Source organism: Notothenia rossii, assembly GCF_949606895.1.
Source record: "Notothenia rossii genome assembly, chromosome: 4".
NCBI classification, from domain to species: Eukaryota; Metazoa; Chordata; class Actinopteri; order Perciformes; family Nototheniidae; genus Notothenia; species Notothenia rossii.
The window spans coordinates 55,055,426-55,072,595 of NC_136902.1; the positions used below are offsets into that span (position 1 = coordinate 55,055,426).

Sequence of the window (17,170 nt, forward strand, 5' to 3'; positions counted from 1 at the left end):
TATTTCTCAAAAATTAAACCATTGAACCATCTGCATTCTTGCAAGTTAGGAAAGTTAGGATTTAACTTTCTTTGAAAATGACTTATAGTAGAGTAGAAGTTCTATCAGAATATTCCTTTAATCTGTTCAATTAAACAACCTCAGTACACACTTTCAGTACTGAAACTTCAGGACGCATTCTTTTTGTAGGGCCATTTAATTTACAGAAAGTCAATCCACCAGCTGGGTTTCTCTTCCTACGTGCATCATGACTACTCACTCTTCAGTAAGAAAAAGTGGCATAAATTGGGAATACTCAAGTAAGGTACATGTACCTCTAATTTGTACTTAAGTCCTTGAGTTGTACTTGTTTGAGCAGACGGTGCAAGAACACATGTCCAGAGTGAAACACAGCAGGTGATGTTGTTATGGTTCTCTGAGTGAGAGGCTCTACAGAAGGTCACAGTTTGGGTTAGGTATTAATATGAAACCCTGAATGCATGCTGCAGTTGTTTTTTTGCAGCATTAAAACGTTCCCCACAAACTCCTCTGCCTTACACAACTGGCAGAGCTGTTACCACTTCCTCTATTTCTACACCTGCATCTAAAGGGCTGCGTCGGCAGAATGATCGTTTCCACCGAGTTCCTTCACCAGAACACAGTGAAGAGTGGGTCAAGGGTGAGGAGAGGAACAGGCCGGAAGGAAAGGTACAACGGTTCTGATGAGAAGAGGAAGGACCAGAGAGGTTCAAACCTGACAGAAAGTGTCTGCATCCTGAAACACGCTGCTAAAATGTAATGTTTCACAATCAGTCGCCATGACACCCTGCGTGCCACTGTTATAAACTACCTGGGTCGTGTTGGCAATAAAATCTTATATTCAGTCGGCTTATATTCACAAATAAATCCCAGAGGTTATGTAAAACATAGATAAATATCAGTTTTTCATAATTTCTTTAGTTGGAGATTTCTACGGTAACCCTTAGAATTCAACACGCTGCAAACAGAGACAACACAACAAATACAAGAAGCTCAAGCAGAGCACCAAGCAGCTGGGACACACTTTTTGTTGCCATTGTTGCCATGGTTATTTGCTTATAAAGTTATTAAGTCAACCATCGATCAGTGTTGTTGGAAAAATAAAGTTGAGTATTTGTTGCTTTATTTTAACATCATGACCACAACCGTCACAAGTAGCCTAATGTTCAAAATCTAAAATGCAAACGTATTCAATTATTGTTTAAAAGAAATGTAGTTGCAGTTTGACGGCATAAATACAATCATAAACGTCAAAACGAGTCATTCTGTCATAAAAGACGATTTGATTTGGTTAGTTATTTATTAACTCAGACAATGTTTCACAGGTAATTGTTTTGTTTCATCAGACGGCTAAGCTAATAAGCGAAAGGCCCTGAAACAGCTTCAGGTGTTGTGTGCTGCTTCCTGCTGCACAGTCCTGTGCCTGCAGCGTGTTGAACTCTCACTGCTTTTTTCACTTGAGCTCTGTGTTTTATATCTTCCTGTGTGCTACAAAGTATAAAGGACAAACCAAAGCAAAGACCTAATGAATGAATAACAGATGGATGCCTGGGTGTTGGTCTCTGGGTGTCAGAGGGGTCAGGGAGGTCAGAGGTCGTACCTGCTGCGAGGAGCGGGGAGGCGGCCAGAAGGAGGAGTCTACACATAAGAGTGACGCGTCCCCACGGCGATGGAGACAGGACGGACGCAGACATCAAACCTGATCCTGAGGACACGACATGGAGAGTCAGAAGCAGAACACCCACCCACACACACAAACACACGCACGTTTCATTTTCAAAAACAAAATGTTTCTGGCGTAGTTGAGTCATTGTTTGACCTATATATAACACCCTATAATTGACCTAAATGTAGCTGCTGAGCTCTTATCTCCAGAGTAAACCACGACTGTAAACCTGCCCCCAGCCTTCAGAGCAGCGATAGTGAAACTGAAATCTGTGAACTCTGACCAGACAGACCCTCTCAGAACAGAAACCATCAGCACTACAACAACACAACTCTCTCTGCAGATGACTCGTCCAGAACACGCACTGTAGGAGCCAAAACGCTTATTCAGTCGTTGATTATTTCTATTATTTTGTTATTTGTTTACACCACAATAAGTCTTTATAAGTCCAGGGGCCTCATTCATAAACGTACGCCAGTTTCTACGCAATGTTTGCGATTCATAAAAAACAAATTTGACGGGAAAATGTGCCGTCCATCACGCAAACTCTGACCCATGCGTACGCACTAAGCACAAAAACGGGAGAGACGAGAAACTCTGACGCCGTTGGCAGAAGGAAGAATGGAGAGAAATATGTGGAAATAATACCATAAATAAAATGTTACCTCTCATTTATATGAAGAATTCATTTTCACAAATTGATTAAAGCCAACATTAAAATGATTTAACAAACGCCTGTTCAATCAATCAATCAATGTTTATTTATATAGCCCAATATCACAAATGTTACATTTGTCTCAGTGGACTTCACAGTTTGTACAGAATATCAGTATGACAATACGACACCCTCTGTCCTTAGAGCCTCACATCGTACAAGGAAAAACTTCCAGAGAAAACCCAGTTTAAAGGGAAAAATGGGAGAAACCACAGGGAGAGCAACAGAGGAGGGATCCCTCTCCCAGGACGGACAGACGTGCAATAGATGCCGTGTGTAAATTGAAAAGATAATACATTTGCAACATAGGTAGTCCAAATGTTTGGAAATGCATGTGTGTATAATAGGAAGATGAATCCATGAGTATATCCATCCAGGACTTATGATCCAGGACCACAGCCACGACTCCAGATCCAGGACTCGCAATCCATGACACAGGACCGCAGGATCATCCATGACTCCGGATCCCAGCGTATATAGACACCAAAAAGAAAGACATTTGGGGAAGCTGGGTTAATCGGAACATGAGAGTACACAGGTATAGACAGAGAGAAGGAAGAAGTAAGATGTCCCCCGACAAACTAAGCCTATATCAGCAAAACTAGGGGCTGAATCTAATCAGCCCTAACTATAAGCTTTATCAAAAAGGAAGGTCTTAAGCGCACTCTTAAAAACGGATAAGGTGTCTGCCGTCCGAACACAAACTGGAAGCTGATTCCACAAAAGTGGAGCTTGATAAGAAAAGGCCCTGGCTCCCATTGTACTTTTAGAGACTCTAGGAACAACCAACAACCCTGCATTCTTGGAACGCAATGCCCTAGTAGGACAATAGGGTATAATGAGTTCTTTAAGGTAAGATGGCGCCTGCCCATTAAGGGCTTTGTAGGCGAGAAGAAGAATTTTAAATTCTATCCTTTGTTCTATAGGGAGCCAGTGTAAGGCAGCCAGAACAGGAGTAATGTGGTCCCTTTTCCTAACTCTGGTTAGAACACGAGCTGCAGCATTTTGAATCAGCTGAAGCGATTTGACTGACTTCTTGGTACACCCTGATAATAAGGAGTTACAATAATCCAACCTTGAAGTAACAAATGCATGGACTAGTTTCTCTGCATCGCTTTGAGGCAAGATATGCCTGATTTTTGCAATGTTATTTAGATGGAAGTAGGCGGTCCTTGAAATTGATTTTATGTGGGCTTTAAAGGATAAATCCTGATCAAATATAACACCAAGATTCCTTACAGTCTCACTGGAGGCCAAATTAATGCCATCCATAGTTAATATATCTTTAGATAATTTGTTTCGTAGATTCTTCGGGCCAAGTACAATAACTTCAGTTTTGGTCGTGTTTAACATCAAAGAATTTAAGGTCATCCACGTTTTTAAGTCCTTGAGGCAGTCTTGAATTTTATTTAGCTGATTAATTTCATCAGGCTTGATTGATAAATATAGTTGAGTATCATCCGCATAACAATGAAAGTTTACAGAATGATTCCTTATAATATTGCCTAACGGAAGCATATATAGGGTGAACAAAATAGGTCCAAGCACTGAGCCCTGTGGCACTCCATGGCTAACTTTGGTTTGCATGGAAGATTCATCGTTGACACGTACAAACTGAGAGCGTTCAGATAGATAGGACCTAAACCAGCCTAAAGCAGTTCCCTGTATGCCAACTAAGTGCTCTAGTCTTTGCAATAGGATATCATGGTCGATAGTATCAAATGCAGCACTAAGATCGAGCAAGACAAGAATAGAGACAAGTCCCTTGTCAGAGGCTATTAGAATGTCATTTGTGACTTTAACCAGAGCTGTCTCTGTGCTATGTTGTGTTCTAAAGCCAGACTGAAAATCTTCAAATAAATCATAGTTTTTTAAGTAATCACACAGCTGTTTTGCGACTGCTTTCTCAAGAATCTTTGAGAGGAACGGAAGATTAGAAATAGGTCTATAGTTGGCTAAAACCTCTGGATCGAGGTTGTGCTTTTTAAGAAGCGGTTTTATCACTGCTACTTTGAATGATTGTGGAACATAGCCTGATAATAAAGACATATTCATAATATTTAATAAAGAAGTGCTAATTAATGGAAAAACTTCTTTTAACAGCTTAGTTGGAATCGGGTCTAAGATACACGTTGATGGTTTAGAAGAGAGAATCATTGAATTTAATTGTTCAAGGTTTATGGCTGAAAAGCATTCTAGTTTACTATCTAGTGTAATATTAGAACTTACGTTTCCGGGAGCTGTTGATAACACTATACTGGTTAAAGGCAAGAGGTCATTGATTTTGTTTCTAAGAGTAACAATTTTATCGTTAAAAAAGCACATAAAATCATTACTACTGAGTGCTATGGGAATAGAAGGCTCAGTCGAGCTGTGGCTCTCTGTCAGCCTGGCTACAGTGCTGAAAAGAAATCTTGCATTATTCTTATTCTCATCTATTAATGAAGAGTAGTATGCTGCTCTCGCTTTACGCAGTGCTTTCTTATATTCATTGAGTGTAATTTGCCAAATTAAACGAGATTCTTCAAGTTTAGTGGAACGCCATATCCTTTCAAGTTGTCTCGACTTTTGCTTTATTTTGCGGGTTTCGGCATTATGCCATGGAGCTAATCTATGTTGTTTTATTTTCTTCTTTTTCAAAGGAGCAACAGAGTCTAATTTTATTCGCAGCACATCTGTAGCACTATCAACAACATGATCAATTTGGGGTGGTGTACATTTTGTATAAGTTTCCTCCCCTACATGCAGACATGCTATCGAGTTAAGTATTGGTGGAATCTCTTCCTTAAATTTGGCTATAGCACTAACAGATAGGTTTCTGCTGCAGGAGCTTTTGGCTAATGCTTTGTAGTCTAGTAACAGTACTTCAAAAGTTACTAAGAAATGGTCGGATAAAGCAGGATTATGGGGTTCGACTAATAGTTGCTCAATTTCAATACCATAAGTCAGAACAAGGTCAAGAGTGTGATTGTAGCAGTGGGTTGGTTTATTTACACTCTGACAGAAACCAACAGAATCTAATATAGAGTTAAATGCAACAGTAAGGCTATTTTTATCATCGTCAACATGAATATTAAAGTCTGTTTGAGACTCCTCAGTGCACACAAAAACATAACTTGGAGATGCTATGAAATGTTTTCTCATAAATTATGCCGTAAGGAGGAGGACAGAATTACGTCTAAACTGACGCCGTTTTGCATTTCTATAGGTTGTATACGAGCATGGTTTTATACTATCATGTTTAATCATGTTTTATGCCGTTTGCTAAGACTTGATAAGTCGCTCATAATACACAGGAGGTATGGAAACTAAGAACACCATATGTGGTAAATTGTACAGCTAATATAACACAACACATTAGTTGTATTTCCTTTAACTGTTGGCTATAGAGTTGCTGCAGTGGAGACGCTGCGCACAGCTAATCGACAGCTGGGACACAAACCACCAAATACGAAAACATAATTCAGATCCAGTCGTCATGACTCCACTCCGGAGGGATTCCCCGATCATTTCTTACAGTTTCTCATCAAGGGGGTGTCTCCTGTCCCCGGTACAAACACACTGCCTGAGGAAGGCTATGTGTATTATTTTTGTCATGAACCTTTTTCGGACCACTTATTTATTTATTTTGGTGACGATCCGACTTCCATGCTGCTACTCTGGTTCAAACTGCATCCACCAAACAATATGATTTATCTCGACTTCCCCAAAATAACCAAAATCTGACACGGTGTGAGATGTATTTTTTAGCTGTTCTGTCGTCATTTCCTGCTATCTTCTTCATAAAGTCGGTCAAAATGAATGAATGAATGGGCGTTTCTTTGACTATTTATAGGCAAATATGGGCGTTACGTGAAGCCCGCAAAAGCTGCCGCATTTCGGAGAAGGGTCTAGCTGCGGCCGCGGACAGTACAGTACAGTACACGACACGCCCACCTGACACGACACTACGGTGGCTGAGAAGGGTCTAGCTGCGGCCGCGGACGAGAAGCCCCTCACTGCAGTGCGCAGTGCGGCAGTGCCTCAATGAGCTCGATTTGGGCGGGAGGACAACGTGGGCGGAGCTTCACAGATGACGCGTTGCATCCTGTTTCCCGGGTAGCAGTTATCTTCCCTCCCTTCAATCTAACCCTTCCCTTCCCCCCATCCTAACCCAACCACTCCCTACCTTTTTACCTAATCCTAATCTTCCTTCCTCCCTCCCAAACCTAAACCCCAAAACCTCTCCTCCTGTCGTGGAGTGTCGTCAATTCGCTTTTAACGGTAGTGCCTCTCAGCCACCGTAGTGTCGTGTCAGGTGGGCGTGTCGTGTAGTGTCATGAGAGGTTTCTCAATACTCAAATGTCCCCTCATCGACTCCTTTCCTCGACTCCTATACTCGATACTTAGTCCCGCCCACAGTGATGCGAGCGGAGGACTGAGGAGGGGAACCGAGGAGAGAAGAGGGGAAGCAGCAGGCGGTTAAAGAAATGAGAACTCCTCTCCTCTGAGCGGTCATTTTAAAGAGACGTCCATCGATGATGACAGGAGGCACAGCAGCCTCCTGTCATCATCGACGACATGACGACTTATATATTTACTTTAATTCATTCACAGTGCGATATAATGAGACAATAATAACAGGCTACAGATGCGGACATATACACACACATATATTTATATACATTTACAATTTCAGAATCAAACAAGTATGAGAGCACTCTCATAAAAACGTAACACAATCAGAGACTGGATATATCCCCCCCTCTCTCTCTGGTCGCTGAAATGGGGAATCGAAATTACGGTCCAAAAGTTGTATTTACCAGTATTTAAAGTAAGCATAGGATACCAAACCAACTGAGACCCGTCTGTCTGCCGCATCTACGCACTGTACAACACACACACCTAAACACTGTACGACGCACACACCTACACACTGTACCACACACACCTACACACTGTACCACACACACCTACAGCTCCTAAAGCATAATCAGGCTACAGCCGTTGTGTATTTTATTATGTGAAGCACTAAATGGTCTTAGAAAGATATCAACTCTTTGTTTGTGGATATCTACTAAACTAAAGCAAATAAAGAGAGTACGCCTGTTATACTGAGTGATATTATACACACTGCTCTGCTTTCTGCACAGACCTCACAGCTGTTCTCACTGTAAACATCGCGTCGCGATGAAAGCAATTACTAAAATAATATCAAGGGGATGCATGCAGAGCTCTCATTGGCTGAGATAAGTCCGGCCGTGCGTCACGCCTCCACCGTTCCCGGAAATGCATCCGTGGAGGAGCCGTGGAGGAACCATCAGTGTCTCCTCTGTTATAGCTCCTCCAGAGAGCCTCCTCGACGCTCGATGCTCGGTCCTCGAAGTGCATTTAGAGAAATGAGATGTCCTTCAACATGGCGCGCTGAAATTAATTTCCGGGTCACTACCGGAGGACCGAGGAGTCGAGGAGTCGAGTAGGGGAAATTTGAGTATTGAGAAACCTCTATGTAGTGTCCGCAGCCGCAGCAAAACCATATTGGCATTTCGAGTCGATAGTGATTTATAAAGGGAAACCGGCGTAGGAAGTGCTGTACGCACTTTCCTCACCGGTACGCAATGTTTGCTGAATCGGAAAATGTCGGAAGATTTCTGTGGGCCTTTCTCACTTCTCTTATTTTTAATTTCTTCTCTCCTTGGCCTCGGTCTCACCGGAAGTTGATTTGTCTGCGCCATCTTGAGTAGCGTCCCAATGGCCTTATTTTTGTCGGAGGAGCGAGGAGCGATAGTGGAGGAGCTATAATCGAGGAACCACCAGACCACCCTCCGATGAAATCCTCAGACACTCGCCCCTCCCCTTACTGTGTATCGCTCACTGATTGGACGATGCAGTGCATGCACTGACGTGATGCTTCTTGACATGAGGGCAGTTTCCCAGCGGAGTGAAGAAAATACATGAACCTCACGGGAGTCACTCCTCAGTTATACCGTCTTTTGTGTCAATTAATGTATCATTTAGTTACAAATATGTGATATATCTGAACAACAAAGTGGTCAAAAATAATTGTATTCATTTTTTGAAAACATTTTCATGATCGCTTATTTCATTTTACATTTTCATTTATTGTCATTTCCATTCAGTCAGTCATTAAGTGCTATTTAAAATGTTAATTTGCTACATATCCAAACAAACAAACAAAGTGTGCAATCCAATGAATATTAATCTAACTGGGTTTTGATAGATAACATATCTATTTTTCTTCTCTCAATTATTGTATTTCTATTGTGCAATCAATATTAATCCAACTAATGTTCGTTTATACATTTTAAGAATGGCGTTTATATTTTTTGAGAATGAGTTCTTATTTTATTTTATTTTTTTGGGCCTACAACAGATGATACAAATGTTTGTGTCAGTAAATGTGTACTAACAGATGCGGGGTTGTGTGTGGAAACAACGGGGACAGAGCTGGCTGCTGTCAGACGATCAGCTGTGCAGCGTCATCACAAACGGACGTTGCTTCACGTGACGCTCCGGAGGAAACGACGTCCCATTGCTCTTAAAACTAATTTGCCTGCTTCTCGTGGTTTCCTTGCGTCCCTCCATGCTTCCCTGGTGGGAGGGACTAGTCACAGGGAAACGATGCAAGTAAGGGACGCGAGGAATCCATTTAATCGAAGTGAGAAAGGCCCACTACCTATTTTTGGGATTTCTACTAACTACGTAAGCAACCTTCCCACGTGAATCCTACCCACGGCGTTATAAATGAGGCCCCTGGTCACAATGATGAGCCAAGTTTAGCCTGTTGAGCGACATCATTTATTGGAAGTTTTGATGCTACACACACCTTTCTGTGGTGAGAGAATGCAAACCTGGTCTCAGCCTAAATGTCAATGTCTGTGCGTGTGTGTGCGAGCGTGTGTGTGACCTCTGCTGTCTTTAGTGGGGTTTTGTGCTTTCTTGCCAGTCATCTCTGGAGCGGTGAGGGAGGGTCCCTGCCTTACCATGCCAGTCTCACACACACACACACACACACACACACACACACACACACACACACACACACACACACACACACACACACACACACACACACACACACACACACACACACACACACACACACACACACACACACACACACACACACACACTCTGCGTGGGAGCTCTGGATCTTAGTAATCACGGCCCTCTGTGATATTAAAACTGCTGTCATTTTTGTCAACACAATTCTAATACACACAGACAACTCTAAAGACATTCAGAGAGGTGTTGTACCTCAGTAAAAGTAGCAAAACTATCATTTAGAAATAATTTGTTAAGTGTAAAAGTCCTGCATTAAAAAAATCATACAAAAGTATCAGCATCAAAATATACGTATATAAGTACCAGAAGTGAAAGCACTCACTATGCAGGTCCATTTCGGAATAATACACATTGGTATAATTAATAATTGTAATGCTGTAGCTGGAAAATATGGACAACAAAAATATCTAACTTTATATACTACTGGGTAGTTTATAGTGAATACATCATTATAGTTAGTAATTTATATTATTTATTCATTATTGCACACGACAAAGTAACATTACCCATTGACATTTTATTTTATGTAAAAAGCGTACTATTTGAGACTGAGAAGTAGTCGAGTAGAAGTATAAAGTTGCGGAACAATAGTAAATATTCAAGTAAAGTACCTTAACACTGAAGTACTGTAATGTATTTTAGCAGCACTGCCGACATTACTTCATGAGCTGGGAACACATTTTCAGAAGCATATCAATATATGGTGACCTCACAGCTCGGAGACCCTCTCTGCTGAAGATTATCTTACAAATCTTACACTGAGCATTTTCACTCCTCTCCATCCTTCATCATGAGGAGGCTTCAGTTACAGCAACAGAACTGTGGGATAACAACTGCTGAGCACATGCTCTGAGGAGTGCGCGCTTTGAGGAGTACATGCTCTGAGGAGCAACTATTGGTCCATCAGAGTCAAAGTATGTCAGAAAGTACCACACAGGAAATTATTGTGCAGTAAAAAGTTCATGTGTGTTTTAATAATATGTACAGTATTATGTTTAATTATAATAGTAATAGTAATGCTGCATATACTGTATGTGAATGATGCATTTTACTGCATTTTATTTCCAAGCTCCTTTTTGGAAATATTTTCAGTCACATAGGCAATGATGTACTTAATGTTTCCAGCCAAAACAAGAGATGTGATGGTGAAAACAGGGGAGGAGAACGGTGTAGAGGAACCACACCTGACGGAGGGGGTAGATCAGTAGCTGAGTGAACTCTGCTCTTTCTGCGCTGCTGCTCACTGTTTCTACAGATCAAAGTTTAGCCTCAGGGTTTTATTTGTCTCTTTTATAAAGAACTGACTCATGTCCCCATTTGTGCATTAGATACCAGTGGACATGAATTAGTTACAAGTAACCACCCTGTATTCAAAATCTAGGGGTGTCAGCATCAATATAAACTTAAAGTAATAAGACTAAGAGTACCTATTTTGCAGAATGGCCTATTTCACAACAATACATATTCCATTAATAGATGATGATCATATTCTGTGTGTTGTGTTCACCACTTCTGCTGGTAAGTGAGGGGTTCATTTGACCTAATGACTTACACTGCTCGGTACTATAAATAATGCATAATCATTGTATTAGTTGATTTGTGTTCTATAATATCAATCTGAATCTGCAAAGTAATAATAATAATAACTTGAATTTATATAGCGCCTTTCATAACCTCAAGGTCGCTTTACAAAGAAACATACAAGGACAAGACATAAAACATAAAAAAATAAACATAAAACAGGGGGCAGGGGCAGAAATGGAAGTGTAAGTTGGGGGGGGGGTGAGTTATTGTTGGGAGGCGATGTTGAACAGATGTTGAGAGAAGGGGCATTGCGGATTTCTGCAGGAAGGGAGTTCCAGAGGGTGGGGGCAGCGACACTGAAGGCACGGTCCCCAAAGGTGCGGAGGCGTGAATGGGGAATGGAGAGCAGGCCGGAGTCTGAGGATCGAAGGGTGCAGGACGGGATGTATGGGTGGAGGAGATCTGTGAGGTACTGAGGGGAGAGGGCATGGAGGGATTTGTAAGTTAGGAGGAGGAGTTTGTAGGTGATGCAGGACTTGACCGGGAGCCAGTGGAGGTTGAAGAGAGTGGGGGTGATGTGCTGCCAGGGCTCGGTGCGTTTGAGAACCCTGGCAGCTGAGTTCTGTATGTACTGGAGCCTGTTCAGGGTTTTGCTGGGAATCCCGGACAGGACTCCGTTACAATAGTCCAGGCGTGAGGTAATAAAACAATGTATCAGCTTCTCTGCAACAGAGTCGGACAGTGATGGCCGGAGTCTTGATATATTTCTGAGGTGGAAGAAGGCTGATTTTGAAACGGACTTGATGTGGTTTTGAAATGAGAGGGTTGAATTTAAGACAACTCCAAGGTTGCGGACCTGAGGGGATGGGGAGATGACGGAACCGTCGATGTTGAGGAGCAGATCTCCAACCTTCCTGAGCAGTGCCTTGGGGGCCACAACCATGAGCTCAGTTTTATCACTGTTTAGTTTGAGTAGGTTGGTGTTCATCCAGGTTTTAATTCTGTGTAGGCAGTTGATTAGTGACTGAGGGGGAGATGGGCAGAATCCTTCTAATCGGAAGGATGTATATTGTGAAAAGAAGGGGACCGAGCACCGAGCCTTGGGGGACTCCATGGTTGACAGAAGCACAGGGGGAGCTGCAGCCAGCGTGTGTGGCAAACTGTGTCCGGTCCGAGAGGTATGAGTGGAAGAAGGAGAGGGCGGAGTCAGTGAGGCCAAGGAGTTCAGACAGGCGGGTGAGGAGGATATTATGGGAGATGGTGTCAAAGGCCGCAGAGAGGTCTAGGAGAATTAGTGTAGTGATGGAGCCTGAGTCAGCTGCGATGAGGAGGTCATTGGTGATTTTGATCAGGGCGGTCTCGGTGCTGTGGTGGGTCCGGTAGGCAGATTGAAAGGGTTCATAGAGCTCATAGTTGGACATGTGATGGTGGGGTTGGTCGGCGACTGCTCTTTCCAAGATTTTACTAAGGAAGGGAAGGTTGGAGATTGGCCGGTAGTTGTTGAGGTCAGCTGGGTCAAGTCCGGGTTTCTTCAGAATGGGGGTGACTGAGGCAGTTTTGAAGGATGTTGGGTAGATGCCAGTTAGCAGGGAGGAATTAATGATGTCCACGATGGTGGGCAGAACAGTGTGAAGTGTTGCCTTTACTAGGACAGTGGGCAGGGGCAGAAATGGAAGTGTAAGTTGGGGGGGGAGGTGAGTTATTGTTGGGAGGCGATGTTGAACAGATGTTGAGAGAAGGGGCATTGCGGATTTCTGCAGGGAGGGAGTTCCAGAGGGCGGGGGCAGCGACACTGAAGGCACGGTCCCCAAAGGTGCGGAGGCGTGAATGGGGAATGTAGAGCAGGCCGGAGTCTGAGGATCGAAGGGTGCAGGACGGGATGTATGGGTGGAGGAGATCTGTGAGGTACTGAGGGGAGAGGGCATGAAGGGATTTGTAGGTTAGGAGGAGGAGTTTGTAGGTGATGCAGGACCTGACCGGGAGCCAGTGGAGGTTGAAGAGAGTGGGGGTGATGTGCTGCCAGGGCGCGGTGCTTTTGAGAACCCTGGCAGCTGAGTTCTGTATGTACTGGAGCCTGTTCAGGGTTTTTCTGGGAATCCCGGACAGGACTCCGTTACAATAGTCCAGGCGTGAGGTAATAAAACAATGTATCAGCTTCTCTGCAACAGAGTCTGACAGTGATGGCCGGAGTCTTGATATATTTCTGAGGTGGAAGAAGGCTGATTTTGAAACGGACTTGATGTGGTTTTGAAATAAGAGGGTTGAATCTAAGACAACTCCAAGGTTGCGGACCTGAGGGAATGGGGAGATGACGGAACTTTCGATGTTGAGGAGCAGATCTCCAACCTTCCTGAGCAGTGCCTTGGGGGCCACAACCATGAGCTCAGTTTTATCACTGTTTAGTTTGAGTAGGCTGGGGTTCATCCAGGTTTTAATTTTGTGTAGGCAGTTGATTAGTGACTGAGGGGGGAGATGGGCAGAATCCTTCTAATCGGAAGGATGTATATTGTGAATAGAAGGGGACCGAGCACCGAGCCTTGGGGGACTCCATGGTTGACAGAAGCACAGAGGGAGCTGCAGCCAGCGTGTGTGACAAACTGTGTCCAGTCCGAGAGGTATGAGTGGAAGAAGGAGAGGGCGGAGTCAGTGAGGCCAAGGAGTTCAGACAGGCGGGTGAGGAGGATATTATGGGAGATGGTGTCAAAGGCCGCAGAGAGGTCTAGGAGAATTAGTGTAGTGATGGAGCCTGAGTCAGCTGCGATGAGGAGGTCATTGGTGATTTTGATCAGGGCGGTCTCGGTGCTGTGGTGGGTCCGGTAGGCAGATTGAAAGGGTTCATAGAGCTCATAGTTGGACATGTGATGGTGGGGTTGGTCGGCGACTGCTCTTTCCAAGATTTTACTAAGGAAGGGAAGGTTGGAGATTGGCCGGTAGTTGTTGAGGTCAGCTGGGTCAAGTCCGGGTTTCTTCAGAATGGGGGTGACTGAGGCAGTTTTGAAGGATGTTGGGTAGATGCCAGTTAGCAGGGAGGAATTAATTATGTCCACGATGGTGGGCAGAACAGTGTGTAGTGTTGCCTTTACTATGACAGTGGGCATGGTGTCCAGAGAGTGGAGGGCTTGGCCTTAGAAACCATCTTAGCCACCTGGACAGCATCCACAGGGGTGAAAGCAGAGAGGTGGCAGTATGAGGAGCGTGCAGTTGGAGCAGCGGCGCTTGGAGTAGGAGCTGTGTGATGAGCGGGGGGGGGGGCAGGTGCGTTAAGCTGCAAGTGGATGGAATTCACTTTGGCCTGGAAGAAATCCAGGAAGTCCGAGCAGAGGTCACGAGCACCAGGAGGTTGTGGGGAAGCAATGGGGCGGAGTAAACTATTTATGGTTGAAAACAGTTGGTCGATTATGGTTGAATAGTATTGAGCTTTGGTCCAGGTGAGCGCCTCCTTGTAGGCCCTTACCCAGGCCCAAAGTAACTAAATGCATCACTTATTGCATCCGAGATGAAGGAGGGTGGAAGGAGAGAGAACAGAATCACTTAAATGAAATGTACAGTAAACACAATTTAATATAAGTGATGACGAATGAACACTAAATGAACATTCATTGACCATCGACACAAAGCGATGTCTGAATCATCAAACATTGACGTAGTAGTCTTCACCTCGTCTACTTCCCTCTGTTCCTGATCCTCCAAGCTTCACCACTTTTCTTATTTTATGAGAATTGCTTATAAATGTGATTTTCCAATAAAGGTCCTATACAGAAGAGGACATATGAACTGTTGTTTGGGGAGACTTTATCTTTTCAGCTCTAAGTGGTAACTTAGAACTCTTCCTACAGACACTTCTACCACATCCCTATCCATGTGTGAGGAGTCCAAGTTCCACTTCTCTAATCGACCTGAAACATAAGCAACATTACTAGAGAAAACCAAAGCTGCCATCATCACAGCCGGACAGAACTGAGGAAGAGAAGCCAGTGTTTCTCACAGACAACGCCTTCAAAACGTCCTCTGGTCTATATTTAATTTGATATAATCATATATGACAAATATAGCAATCACAAGAAACCTGCTCCTTCCTGCTAAGTGAGATTAGGGGATGTTTGGGTGTGTTAATGCTCTGAACAGTACACACAGTACACAGCAGTGTGCTGGTCTCTGTATGATGTGCTGCCACAGATTGCTGTTTGCCTTCAATCACTGAAACACTTTCCCCTCTGAACATGGTCAAATTAAAAGCTAATTGAACATTGAAGCTGAATAAATATGAATGACAGAATCATACAAGTTTTTTTTGATTGATCGGGTTTGCCGATATAGAACTACTGGGAATAAACAACAATATAATAATTGTAAAAGGTGAAGCTCATACTCAACGTTCCTGCAGGTAAAGCAGGCAGTAGTCTCCATATTAGCTCCCGCTGTCTGCCACTTCCTGTGCAGCTTTTTACAGATGTATTAATGTAGTTATTACCAGGTTTGTATGTTTTGCGGAACAGTGATAAATACATTTGCATTTAATTGCATTAAAAAGGCACCCAAGTTTGTCTGGAGCATAGGCCTTCTCAGTGTTATCTGTGGGGGAGTCAAGTGGGGCCACTAGAGTCCCAGCAAGTCACACACATCCAGGCATTCATTTTTTTTTTAACACATCTAAAGTTGAAATATTAAACTAAATCATTATTATTTCATCTGAAAACATGTCTTTTCATTTTCTGGTTTATGAAATGGCAAAAAAAAGTGCAGAAATTATTCTGAAGTCTTCAATCACCTCTTTTGTCCGACCAACCGTCTGAACCTGATCACAGTCCTGAACACATCCAGGGATTGACAGAGTACACTGTGGCCCCTCAGGACCACCTCATAGCTCCACACTGTGGCCCCTCAGGACCACCTCACAGCTCCACACTGTGGCCCCTCAGGACCACCTCATAGCTCCGCACTGTGGCCCCTCAGGACCACCTCACAGCTCCACACTGTGGCCCCTCAGGACCACCTCATAGCTCCACACTGTGGCCCCTCAGGGCTCTGCACTGCATTTAGTACCACAGGTTAAAAGAGCCTTTGTTCCTCAGTGGAAGCTTCATGACTTCACAATACTATTCCTGTGGTTATTAACTATCAATAACCATCCCCCTAACAATCACTGTCTGTCACACTGACATGAACATCATCACTTCCACATCATTACAAGTCTTATCCACCTAACCCATGTTTAAAGCCATCTGTTCCATGAATCATCCAAGATCTATTCCAGCAGCCTCTGCGCTCTGTTGTTTTTACACATCAGTTATATTTTTATGTTTTTTATTTATTGACCTGATTTGCTGTCCTTGTTTTAGATGTAGGCCTATGTCCATTCCGGTATAATATTAATAAAGCTGATGTGTTGAAATACTAAATAAAGCTGATTCTGGTCCTCGTTCTGTCACCAGAAGGTTTAATTAATAGGCAATAAGCAGTTCATGTTTTCTCTGTATGAACTCACAGCCACAGCAATTCAGTTGATTTGATAAAAGGCTATAAAATAGATCCCCGCGGAGGGACACAGTGTGACGGTATGTTATATGTTTATAGCTTATTGATTTTAAAAGCGTGCCGGCAGGTCTCTGATTGGACCAAGTATTTATACCAAATGTCTCGAAGTCTCACCTGAGAGCCGCGGAGAGGCAGCAGCGGGAGGCGGAGGTGAGGTGAGGTGAGGTGAGGTGAGGCTGTAGGCTGGAGGAGCTCCTCTGGTTCCCCAGCAGGTGAGATGTCTCGCGGCTGTAGACCTCCGTCAGCTCCGCTCCTGCCTCAGCAACAAGTGGGTGCTGCTCCGCTGCCTCGTGGTGACTCATCGATCAGCTGTGTTTGCGAGCAGTCCAGGCGGTGATTGGCTGCTGCAAGCAGCCAATCACCGCCCACCTGCGCGGCTCCGTCAAGTTCTGGAAAAGCTCCCATTACCTCACAGCACAGAGGCGCGCCCCGGCGAGTACACGCACACACATGCACGAGCACGCAGTTATTTAGAAAAGGGAAATAGCGGCACTTCACTCACAAATATAGAAATGTGGAAACAAAATGTTAGATTCAATTCAATTCAAAACCTTTATTTATCCAGGTAAAATCCCATTGAGATCAATGATCTCTTTTTCAAGGGAGACCTGCAGCAGTAGGTTCCACATGAAAACATAAAAACAACA

General features: G+C 43.7%; 1 protein-coding gene across 2 annotated transcripts in view; it reads right to left on the reverse strand.

Moving 5' to 3' along the window:
* Positions 1-16,793, reverse strand: part of LOC307037408 (sushi domain-containing protein 6) — a 25,010-nt gene extending 8,217 nt beyond the window's left edge. For both annotated transcript variants that reach the window (XM_079678258.1, XM_079678257.1), the window contains exons 1-2: positions 16,638-16,793; positions 1,619-1,723 (exon numbers count right to left, since the gene is read on the reverse strand). In XM_079678258.1, the coding sequence (XP_079534384.1) occupies positions 1,619-1,712 (94 nt within the window). In that variant the 5' untranslated portion in view covers positions 1,713-1,723; positions 16,638-16,793. The remainder of the gene's footprint in view (positions 1-1,618; positions 1,724-16,637) is intronic.
* Between the last annotated feature and the right edge of the window lie 377 nt (positions 16,794-17,170).